This window comes from Calypte anna, chromosome 2 (assembly GCF_003957555.1).
Source record: "Calypte anna isolate BGI_N300 chromosome 2, bCalAnn1_v1.p, whole genome shotgun sequence".
Classification (NCBI taxonomy): Eukaryota; Metazoa; Chordata; class Aves; order Apodiformes; family Trochilidae; genus Calypte; species Calypte anna.
The window spans coordinates 104,461,440-104,473,877 of NC_044245.1; the positions used below are offsets into that span (position 1 = coordinate 104,461,440).

Here is a 12,438-nt window from a genome sequence, read left to right on the forward strand (position 1 = left end):
AGTTTATGGTATGTTTATGATCTGTTATTAAGACCATTGTCTGGCAGCATTTTTTGCTTTCCTGAAAGCATTTAGTGTTCACCTGGTTGAAAGATGCAGAGTCTTGGCTCAGTTTACTGGTATTATAAGCAGATGCTGCATGTGATTTCCCACACAGGCCTGGCAAATACATCTCAATACTGGACCTGAAACGTACTTGCCATTCCAGTTCTGGGCCTGTCTTGAGCAAAGATTAGTCATTGTCTGCTGACTACTTATGATAGGTGAACAAATAATAGCAGGAAACCCCCAAAACATTTTCTTCTGCAATCTTCTTCTGCAATAGGTCTCTCAATCAAGTTCTTAAGAATTAGATATGCCAAGAAAGAAAGAGTTAAGCACAGCAGTGAATGAATAAGGATTCCTTCAAGGAGCGCTGTTATTTATTTTGGCTCCAATTCTACAAATATTTGAGTGTGTACTTAACTTCTAAGTACTTAAGTAGTGCCATTGACTTCAGTGTGAAAACTTGCATGTTTAAAGGGTACACCTATGTAAGTATTTGTAAAATATTGAGAATTCAATATTAGTGCAGATTCTGGTGAATGTGACTAGCTATCTTAACTAAAATGTATTTAATTTTTAACACTCTTGGTTCCTTTAAGTTTATTCTCCCTTAGCAAACTCTTTCCATTGAAACTGTTCAGGTTATGGAAATTTTGAGTGAATAAAATCAGCTAATGTACCTTTTCCAGTTTGTAAGTTAAATCCCATATCTCTTGTTTTCATTTACTTTCTGATCATTTACCTGGAATCAGAAGAGTGATAGGAGTTACTATTGAATTATTAATTGTAATACAGTCTAATATATTGACTTTTGTGAGTCAAATGCTTTTCCTTTTATGATGCTTAAGGAATTGTCCTGGCCCCAAAAGTAATTACTATAATTCTATGTTTAGTGCAAAGTGCATTCCCTCAGTATATGAAACTCCACCAGCAGCTTTGGTTTTGGATGCGTTCAAGGATGGAAAAATTTCTGAAGTACAGAGAAATACACTCTTCTATGACCCACTGAGTGCCCCTTTGCCTCTCAGCTCAGTTCATGGAGTCACCTTGACACCGTTGCAGGTATCTCATATTTTAAAAACTTGGTTTCCCAAGTGTATCATTAAGTTCCAAAGTATATCATTAGTGAAGCTAAATCAATGAAACACTTGAAGAGAAGCAAAACTGAATGATGTGATATGATTGGTGTTGCACAATGAGCAAGCCACAAGGGCAATATACAGAAAAAGAAACAAAAACGCCAGCTTATTTCTAAACTCCACAGTAGCCTTACAGACTGCTGAAGAATGTTAGATGTGCTTGGCATGCTAATAGAGAGGAGTATGCAGTTGTAAAGCCATATTGGGACCAGCAGTGCTTAATAGCTTTGTTGGTGACATGATCAGTGGGATTGAGTGCACTCTCGACAAGTCTGCTGATTGCACTAAATTGTGTGGGGTTTGTTGTTCACAAACTGGAGGGAAGAGAGACCACTCAGAGGGACCTTGACAGGCCTGAGAGTTAGGCCCATGCAGACCTCATGAAGTTCAACAAGGCTAAGGGCAACGTCCTGCATTGGGGCTGGGGCAATCCCAAGCGCAAATGCTGAGTGCAGAATGGATTAGAGCAGCCCTGTGGAGAAGGACTTTGCAGTGCTGGTAGATTAAAACCTCAACATGATCCAGCAACGTGCACTTGCAGCCCAGAAATGCAATTGTATCCTGGACTGCATCAAATGAAGTGTGACCAGCAGGTTGAGGGAGGTGATTCTGCCCCTCTAGTCCACCATGGTGAAATCCCACCTGGAGTACTGTGTCTGGCTCTGGAGCCCCCAACACAAGAAGGGCATGAAGCTGTTGGAACGAGTCCAGAGAAGGGCCACGAAGATGATCAGAGAGCTGGATAACCTCTGCTGTGAAGACAGTCTGAGAGAGTTAGGGTTATTCAGCCTGGAGAAGAGAAGACTCTGGGGAGACCTTCTAGCAGCTTTCCAGTACCTGAAGGGCGCTACAGGAAAGCTGGGGAGGGACTTTTTTACAAGGGCATAGAGTGACAAAGTGAGGGAGAACAATGTTAAGGTGAATGAGGGTAGACTTAGGTTAGGTATTAGGAATAAATTCTTTCCTGTGAGGATGGTGAGACATTGGAGCAGGTTGCCTACAGAAGTTGTGGCTGCTGCCTCCCTGGTGGCAAGGTCTCCTTGGTCAACAAGACCAGGTTGGATGGGTCTTTGAGCAACCTGGTGTAGTAGGAGGTGTTCCTGCCCATGGCAGGGGGGTTGGAACTAGATAATTTTTAAGTTCCCTTCCAACCCAAACCATTCCACCATTCTATGATTCTTCAAAAACATGTGAGATGTCAAGTCCTCTGTCTTTCATTGCAGGTAGGCGGCACAGAACCCAGCTCACAAACCCAAGAATATTTAGTGAAAAAAATACACTATAAGAGCTGTTCTTGTTTCTGCAGGACCAGATTATCTTGAGTGGCACAGTGCCCCACTTGGGCAGATACGTATTTGTGGTACATTTTTATCAGCCGTCATACCCGGTGTTCCCTGTGCAAGTGAGTGTGTATGCGGGACGTCTGTGGTCAGGTAAGCATCTGAATTTAGTTTAACCCGTTTCTTTTCTCAACATTTTGGCACATGGAACATTTTTTGGCATTCCTTTTTTTCTTCTAGGCTCCTTCAATGCTTCATTCTGCCCTCATACCTCTGGCTGTCGGGGTCAGGTGGTTGTGGAAAACCAAATTGAGCTTGATATTTCTGAACCTGAGGTCTCTGTTTCAGTAATGATACCTGATGGAAAAATGCTTGTTCTGGTAAATGTACTTGGAAATGTTTTCTCAGTTTCATCATTCATTAGAGATAGATGCAAAGATGAAAGCCAAAAAGAAAAAAATCTATCTTCTGATGTTGTGTTGCAGATTTTAGGATCTTTGCTTTGCCTCTTGTTTTACTTTAAATTTTTAAGAGAGTAAGAACTGTTTTTTCTGTACAATGCTTGTAGCATCACAGAACTGGAAGGGGGAGGGGCAACATAAGTATATTTCCCTGATTTTTTTTCAGTTAAAATGTTAAGAGTTTTGAGAAAATCCAGAGTGCATAATGAAGCAATATTTATATATATAAATGTGTTAGCTTGTGTTTTTTTCTTTTCTCTGAAATATACAATTTAGCTTTCTTGTTGTTTTAAGGAAAATGTCTTAGTTGTTCCAGCAGATACCTACAGTTACAAAATTCTTGACACAAAGACAGTGGACAAGTCATTTGATTTTATCAGCCAATGTGGAGGAAACAGTTTTTATATTGAGTAAGCATTGCTTCTAAAAAAAATGAACATTTAACAACAAGCTGGGAATTAGTATTATTTATTCTGTATTAAAGATGCATGTATAAGAACACCATCATTGTGCTATATTAAAATCCTTTTAATAGCTCATGCTGGCCCATTATATTTCCATGAGTCATTTTCCCATGACTCTCTGTTGTAAATTAAATGTAAAGGTAGAGCTTTATTGCTCATGGTACAGAAGAGGAAAATCTATGTCATCTTTCTGTCTTTGGTATTTCCATCTTTGGTACTTGGTATTTTGCTTGGCATGTCTGAACTGATATGAGTAATATATGCACTTTCTTTGGATACAAAAATCTCTTACCTGCATGTTCTGAGCCATTCACCACTAATTTAATTAAAGTATACCCTTGCTTATATACTGATGCCATGCCTAAAGACAAGACTCTCATTTACTGAACCACTGCAAAGCATGCACTCGTAACAATTCCCAAGTGCCAGTACTTACGTGATTTATATTTCAATTGAAATAGCCTTGGACGATCATCATCCTTCTGTAAGGACTCTGTGAGGTCACTGGTGGCTTCCTACAATGACGGAGCCCTACCCTGTGACTGCCATAGTGCAGGTGCCACCAGCCCTACTTGCAGCCCCCTGGGAGGACAGTGTGCTTGCAGACCTCACGTTGTTGGTCGCCAGTGCAGCCGGTGCCAAACTGGATACTATGGATTCCCATTCTGCAAGTGTGAGTACACGCTTGGCCTACCCAGCACCTGACCCAGCCTTGCGTTTAAGTCCCTGATTTTACTGTGTGGGTACTGCAGCCTCATGTTGTATTGTGGGGCTTAATCCTATGAGGGTCTGGTTGAATCATCCTAGGTTTAGCATTGCTTTCATTTTTACACAGAAGTAACCCCGTTCTCTTACACCCCTTCATTGTACACCTAGTTCACGATGGAGTGTGTCTTTATAGGTGTTTGTCTGATCAGGTGTGTAGGCTTAGAGTTTTCCTGGTTAATATCCATATTGCCACTCTTGGAGCCAAATGGATTTTTCTGCTAAATAATTTCTAAGTTATCACTGCTGTGTCTTAGTTTATACCTTCAATATTTTCCATACATAGTCAGAAAAGGCATTCTTAATTCTTCTTTATCTGATCTCGCTCTTAATAGCATCAACAGATTTAGCAATGACACCGACAGTCTTCATATGCTTTCCTAGATGTTCTGCTCAATGTTCATGAACCTTTCTTTGTAAAAATAGTGGCCTTAACAGCAAAACTATTTACTGCTTAATGCTTGGCAGCTTAGGGAAGTGATGATAATGCCTGTGGTGAAGTTAAGCCACCAATCTGTGGAAAAGAGACAATGTCTTAAACCAGTCTTTGAAACCACCGTTACAGTCACAGAGTTGGTTCCACAACCCTGGTTTATCTCGGTCTCCCATCATTCTGATTATAGAAGTCAAATAAGATGACTGAGCTTAAAATTAGTGAAAGAGAGGAGTTGTAAAGTAATTGACATATATCCTTTATACATACAGTTTATGTGGTTTTGTTTCTTGTGCAAGTTCGATAAGTGATGTTCATTGCAAGTTGAGATGTGATTGATCTGTGGAACATTTTCTTTGACCTAGTATGCAGCTGTGGGCAGCGTCTCTGTGATGATGTGACTGGTAAATGCATTTGCCCTCCTCAAACTGTTAAACCAAAGTGTGAGGTGTGTGAGAAACATTACTTCAACTATCACCCTCTTGCTGGCTGCGAGAGCTGCAACTGTTCAGAACGAGGAATCATTAATGCGGCAAGGCCAGAATGTGAAAAAAACAGTGGGCAATGCAAGTAAGTTTGGGTCATGTGTATTATAAACAATGCATGAGTGGTTTGCTTCAGCTTAAGCAAAAATTTGGGGTTCCTGGGCTTGTGTTCTGTTTGCCAGTAACATGCCAACATAAGTCCCTGAATCTCTGTCTGTCTCGTAGAGGACCTCAGATCAGAGCTCCAGACTTCTGAACATGTACATCATTTGTAATGATGTACATTATCTCCCAAATATTTAAAATTCTGCAGCTGGCCTTCCACAGTCCAGTGTTGGTTTTAAATAGTGTAAAGCTGGAATGTTTGCAAAGAGTTTGGAGAAACTTTGATGGTAGGTACTTCCTGTTTGGAAAATACAGTTCAACTTGTAGATGAGTGCCCTGAAAATTAGGCCTTCCATGTGACATATGCTTATTCTTCTGTAACTCAGCACACTGAAATAAATTCTTGAGTTTTATTCTCCTACTTATATTCTCTAAACTATATGTAGCATACAGCCACCATCATAGGAAATTACCTTAAATGTATTTGTATAGTTGAACATTTGTATTATTTCCTTGGGGAGATCAAGTCCTTAAACAGAAAGTGCAAATACTTGATAGTAGGTTGTGTAGGTGAAGAATTAGTTTAGTTTGATTGCTTAGGCCATGTTTTTGCAGGGTCCTAAAAAAGAGAAATGCAGTCCTCCCTGCTCTGCCATTAATCCTGTAAATATGACAGAGAATACTCATTTTCACAGAACAGTCATACTATTTTCTGAACTAAAATAATTTTCGTAAGTCTGTCATTTTTATATGAAGGCAGTATTATCCTATCCTAAGGGCAAAACAACCTCCTCATATTTGGAAGTTGGGGTTCAGTGTTAAAGTGTGGCATATTTGGTATCTCCCGATGCAGTCTCAATCTCATTAGTCTCTGCTTTTATTTTCCCCATACAAAATAAAATAAAATAAAAATAAATACTATGCAAAAATAAGCAAAATAAATACTTAAGTCAACTAATACCTATAGTTCAAAGGAAGGGCTTGGGATATTTTGACTTAAGTCAAATTGAGGATAATTTTCTGTTTCAGTGAAAAGCTATATTGCATGTTTATACTTGCTATATTTTTCATGTGCATCCTAATTGGTAATAACAAAGAAATGACAGCTTATTGGAAAAAATCGTGAGGTGAAACTCAGTTTTTAGCAAATCCTTTTAAAGTACTTGCTGAAACATATAGATATAGCTAACTGGTATGTTCTGATTAATACCTTTGACTTCTGTGGAGTACATGAAGTTCAAAGTCCCCATCCAGGTCCTGTTATCTGGGGGAAGGGGCAATGTATTCAGAGAGACTTTAAGGAACCTCACTCATTGTTGGTGATTTGAAAAATTCTTTTCATATATTACATGGGGTGGCCAACCTTGTCCACATAATGTACCTGTTTATTTCCATTAAATTTATAGTGTTAGTGCACATATAAAATTGGTGTTGATAGCCAAAGGAGTCTCCACCAACTTGCTGAGAATTTTAAAATTAATCTTATCACAACTAAAAGGTTGGATGTTGGATGTGGATATGTGGATGGTGGTAGCGGCAGACATTCTTTATCAATAGATTCTTACTGTCTTGAAAACTGTTGGGCTGCTACAATCAGCTTATCAGTATAGACAGAAGCAAGGCTTTTCTGCAGTGATTAAATTTTCACCGATTTCATCAGTCTGTGCAAGTTTGTTGTGAAGGTAGAATGAAGCAGCTGCTGCCACTGAAAGATGTTATCTCTTACTCAAGCCTTGCTCATAGTTCAGTTTTGTTTTTTGCATCTTCTGTAATTCATCTAAGTAAATCAAAGGCATTCAGCCTTCACTGTGAACAAGTGGATTTTATCCTTTGTGACCAGTTGTAAATTAACCCAAGCCTTGTGGCAAGTTGAGGTCCCTGTAATTATTCATATGCGAGGAATTCTCCACTTTTTTGTTAGTAGGTGGGTGCCTTAAGAAATGCCCAGTCACGTTCTCCAGCTGGAATCTTCTTCCAGCTCTGCTTACTTGTGTGCAACATCCATGTTTTACACTTCAGTGTGTAGAGAGTAGTTCTGCATGGCAAGCACTGAATAGCTGCAGAAGCCTCTTTCCTTTGTGAACATTTATGTCCTTCAAAATCAGATCCGTTCCTAATTAGTACCATGACCATATAAACCATGTCACCATTCAAATCTGAGAACAATACTAACCTGCTGTTGGCTTTCCATAGAAGTCACAAAGATGTGTCATAGCCATGAAATCAATTCCAAGATCCACCTGCCTTTTCTTTTCATGTTCCATTCCTCACCTTATTCCTGCCACCCCTATTGACTCCCTTTTCTGTGTTGTTGATAAAGATGCAAACCAGGAATAAAAGGACGGCAGTGTGATCAGTGTGCTCCTGGTACTTATGGTTTCCCAAACTGCATGCCATGTAACTGCAACAGAGATGGAACAGAACCAGATGTTTGTGATCCCCAGACAGGAATTTGTCTCTGCAAGGTTAGATAAATCAAATTATTTCTGCATTCACGAGCATCATTTGCACATCAGTGACTATTTCGTTATAGTGGGGTGAATGAACTTGGTTTATCAGTAAGTTTTCAGAAGGAATTAAATGCAGCTGTGTAAGAGCATTACACTTTGCAGTATGTGCACAGATTATCATGGTAGCAACCAAATGCCATTTTTTAATGAGCTCACTATGCCAGTTTTACAGGCAGTCTTAGGCTTTGCAGGGTGTTACAGAGCTGCTGAGTAAAGGTCCAGTGATTCACTAAAGCAGTCTGTACCCTGCATAGATCCATTTTATGCATCTGCGTTTTGGCTTTTGGATGTTAACCAGGTTCCATGCTTTTTTTAGCCATATTATGTCAGTTGACATTTCACCACATCATTATATCCAGGAAATCTTCTTTTGTTCTGCTCTGCATAATTAAATGTGACAAATGTGAGCTTTCACAAGTGAGCTTTTGTATTGTAGGTTTGAAAAGCCAGCAGGAGAGTTTTGGGAGGGAACTTAACAGCTGTCTCTGACTAGTATTTATTACTCAGGGGTTAATTTTATGAACTGGAAAGATAATTCATTACTAAGTCTCCAAGAAGTCAATTTTACTTGCATTTAGAATATGGTGTATCCGGACAATCTCACATTTTCATTGTTATTTCCATACATTTAAATAAATAATCTTTTATAAGATTCGTATTATGTGAGGGAGACTTGTGGGACTCACCAAAACTGAAAGGAAAACTGAGATTTCTTCTAACTATGCCTTATCAGGAGAACGTTGAAGGTGCAGCATGTGATACTTGCCGACCAGGATCCTTTTACCTGGACCCTTCTAATCCCAAGGGATGCACCTCTTGCTTTTGTTTTGGGGCAACCAGCAACTGTCACAGCACAAATCATCGCAGAACCAAGGTATATCCAATAGGTTTTTTTCTTTGCTATCATAAACCTGCAGTTATCCCATTGAGGAAATGCCAGCTTTCTTCCAAAATTGAAAATATATTTTATTAGTTTCTAAGGATGAGTACTATACTGCAAGCAGTAGTGCAGACTTAGTGCAGCATTTTTAAGACTCAGGTGTAGTCTGAAAGTGCCTTTTAGTGGAAATGGCCCTTTTCACCTGTCTGTTTACAAATCACTAGTTGGACTGAAGTTGAGTTGGCCATGTATCACTTTGTCTTCAGACAATAGTTCATCATTAAAGCCAGTGGTCTCTTTTAAGATGCTTTAATAAGCACATGTATTATTTTATGTGTCAATATCATAGATGCATTTTTAAACCTAAGAAAAGTGTGACAGGTTCTACAGAAATTGCAAGAATTGTCTTTCTTCCCTACCTATAAAAAAGGCATGACATCAAGTGTGCAAAAAGGAGCTAGTTTTTTACTTATGCTTATCCTTGCAGCATCCATTAAACAAAGACTTGCTCTGAAGGGGTTGAATTTCATGCTAAGTGAACTATAGAGGCTAAAATATTTCTCAGTATTACTTGGTACTCGTAAAGTTTTATGAAGGATGGAACAAGCTTTGGTTTTCTTTATGTATTTTCATTAGTTTGTGGACATGAGGAACTGGCGCTTGGAGGCAGTGGATGAAAATATTGACATTCCAGTCACTTTCAATCCAGTCAGTAATAGCATAGTGGCTGATGTTCAGGAATTGCCTGCTTCAGTGCATAGTTTGTACTGGAAAGCACCACCATCATACCTGGGAGAGAAGGTAAGTGACACTTAACTCCTCTGTTTTAATAGTATCTATTCATTTTTTGCCAGCATTGTTGATCAAGTCTCATTGGTTTTCTTCCATACATTTCTTTCTCTTCCCTCAGGAGACTGCTATCTCTCTTAACTGTCATACCAGGAATCACAGCATTTTAGTGCTGAGTACAGTGTTAAAATTATAGCAAATAACACAAATTTAACCTTCATGGTGCCAGGGAGGTCTTTATGTGAACAGCATGGTCAGGAGATACGGTTCAGGGAGCTGGTGCCTTCATCTACTTTTCTGAAATGTAGAACATGTAGAGCTGGCCAATGTGCTTAACTACCCTTTAGAATCCCTGAAGTATCTCCTAGATATCTCCAGATTTCCAAAAGAATAAATGGTGATTACATGCTCAGTGACACACACAAAAAAACCCCAACCATTTCCTTTCAATATGTTGCTTTGGAAGAGCAGCACCTGGCTCTCTAACCCTTGTGGTTTTTGCACTTCTTGCTGCTCTCTCTGCTCCTGCATGGGAGCAGCCTTTTCCCCTCAGTTATACCTGTCAGCATTTCATCCTGGGGATCACACTGACCAGGGAGGCTTTGCTGGTGATGCCCTGCAGTGCCAGAGCCCTGGGTTCTCCCTCTTTGGAACTCTGACAGTGTCAATAGTTGCTAGCCAGTTTTAGGATACACAGGCTGTTCAGATACAATCCTTCTGTCACACAGGTGAAAAGAAATGGGATAGACAACGGAGCATTAAAGATGGTGCAGGGTTTTTTAAGTTCATCTTAGTCCTTATTTTAAAGACTAGATCAGTATTTCCCCCTCTTCTCTCCTATGCTGAGTTTTGTGTCTTTCAACTGAACAGCACATTTAGTTAGGGTTGTTTTTGTAGATGTTATAGAGGTCCTTGTTTCAATATCTACAAATTATTTTTCAGACATATGTTGTGTTAAAACATACATTATGTAATACAGTGTTAAACCAAGGGAGCTTTTGTTGTTCCCATAACAAGATATAAAGCAGGTAATAATCCTTTTTAAACATAGCCATTAAGAACAGTGTAGTGAAATGAGGCAACCAGGTGCCACTAATTTCCAGGCAGTGAGCATGAGTTTGTGTTAAGCCCACCTGTGCCTGATTAGGGTGGGCCCCCACTGCCCATGAGCAGGATCAGGGGGCCAATAAAAGGTGAGTCCTGAAGCACAGGCTCAGCTCAGTCCTGAGCACGCCTGCAGAGGAGTCAGTTGCTCTTGGAGCAACACCACTGATCCAGGCTAGTCAACCCTGAGGCTATAGGCTCAGAGCACTGTTCTTGAGTCTCTGCTGGAACACCCGGTTGGACCTTGAAGCGCTGTTCCCTAAAAGAGGTTCATCTTGCTACAGAACAGTGCTATGAGTTTTATGTTGCATGTCACAGCATCAAGCTAAGCAAGCCATGCCTTGCTTTCATTTACAGTGACAATGCTTAAGCAGTTCTATTTTTGGGCCTGTTTTTACTGCATGCTGTGTGTAAGTGTATATTTTAGCACAGACAATACTGCAGTTGTGAGTCTCCCACAATGGTATCTTGCTGCTAGTTTTACAAGCTCATAAAGTTATCAATTATTCACCTTACTGTATTCTGAAAGAGTCAGGTTTTGTTCTACTTTCAGTAGTAGTTCTTCTTTCAGAAAATGTGATCAAGATCACTCCAGGTATCTTTCAGTATGATGAGTGTATAAATACTGTTTTCCCTTATAATAAACCTTTTAACTAGTTCCACTAGAACATTAATATTTAGCAAAGTATGTTTTTTTTCCCCACACTCCATCTTTTGTTTGGAAAGTTAAAAAAGAAGGAAACATAAAATCTATAGAAGTGCAGAAACTAGCAGTCATTGAGAAACTCAGATCACGTTATCCTGATTTTCTGCTGTTTTGTATTTAACAATCTGTTTAATAGACCACTCCTAATGTCAGAAAATGAATATTGTACATCTGGAATATTGAGAGTATATTGTAAGACCAATATTTTCCTACTTAGGAAAATAATTAAAAAAGCAGTAGCATAACAGCCTGTCATGTGGTGCAGCTATAAAATGTGTGTTAAATGAGAAATCATCTAATTAGAATTTGAAAAAAAATTCTTTATACACGGCTGTTTTGATTGTGTTGGCAAAATATAGCCTACGTTCCAGATTATGCTTTTGAAAATGTAATTGGTAAATGTAATAGCATTAATTATAGCCCTGTGATCCAAGGAATGAACACCTAGGTGTTTGTGCTTCTGTATTTGCAGAAGTTCTGTCCTCCAAAAGGTGAAGAAAAGATATCCTGCTTAGATTCATGTTTGTAGTAAGTTTAGAAAATGCTGGCTTATGAACCTTTAGACATGTTGAGTATGGCCTCTTTTTTTTCCATGGGTGTTCATGGGGTCCACTACAACTTTCGTTGTCTGTCTAGCATCTGCTCTTGATGAGCCAAATCTGTTTGGTATGAATCCAAAAATAGCTGATACAGATAACCCTCCTGAGAGTAGTAACTGCTCAAAAAGTGATGTCAAATACCCAAATAATTAAAAAAAAAAAAAGTAATGTCTATCATGCAACACATATTTTCATGAATAAAATAAAAAAGAACAAAGAGAAAAGTTATTTGGAGAGCTGGAAGGTGGGGTAAACTTGAATACAATGTTATATCGTTATCAAGCAATAGTGCAGTGAAGTATCTCTGGTCTTGTGCATTTTGTTACAGCTTTCTTCCTATGGTGGGTTCCTAAGTTACCAAGTGAAATCTTTTGGCTTACCTAGTGAGGGCATGGTTCTTCTGGATAAGAGACCTGATATCCAACTAATGGTAAGTTTTGAAATATTATTTTTTCTTTCAAGCAGTACCAATACCATGATTTTTTTCTGTTTCCTGAGAACTGTGGCAAATTTTGCTCCTATAGAGTATTTCACTTTTACAGCAACTTGCTATGTTTCTGTAAAAGTGACTTTACTGCATTTTGATGAAAGTCATCAACACACCTATCTGTGTTGTTGTTGCTCTGACTTGAGAGCAAAGGTAAAGATAAAACAGAATTTTCTCTCTAAAAGG

At 39.0% G+C, this 12,438-nt stretch overlaps 1 protein-coding gene across 1 annotated transcript in view; it reads left to right on the forward strand.

Annotated features, from left to right (window-relative positions):
• Positions 1-12,438, forward strand: part of LAMA3 (laminin subunit alpha 3) — a 120,356-nt gene that overhangs the window by 62,295 nt on the left and 45,623 nt on the right. The window contains exons 29-38 of the mRNA XM_030444678.1: positions 939-1,107; positions 2,491-2,617; positions 2,705-2,844; positions 3,220-3,335; positions 3,851-4,062; positions 4,953-5,157; positions 7,498-7,642; positions 8,421-8,561; positions 9,204-9,368; positions 12,094-12,195. Of these exons, the coding sequence (XP_030300538.1) occupies positions 939-1,107; positions 2,491-2,617; positions 2,705-2,844; positions 3,220-3,335; positions 3,851-4,062; positions 4,953-5,157; positions 7,498-7,642; positions 8,421-8,561; positions 9,204-9,368; positions 12,094-12,195 (1,522 nt within the window). The remainder of the gene's footprint in view (positions 1-938; positions 1,108-2,490; positions 2,618-2,704; positions 2,845-3,219; positions 3,336-3,850; positions 4,063-4,952; positions 5,158-7,497; positions 7,643-8,420; positions 8,562-9,203; positions 9,369-12,093; positions 12,196-12,438) is intronic.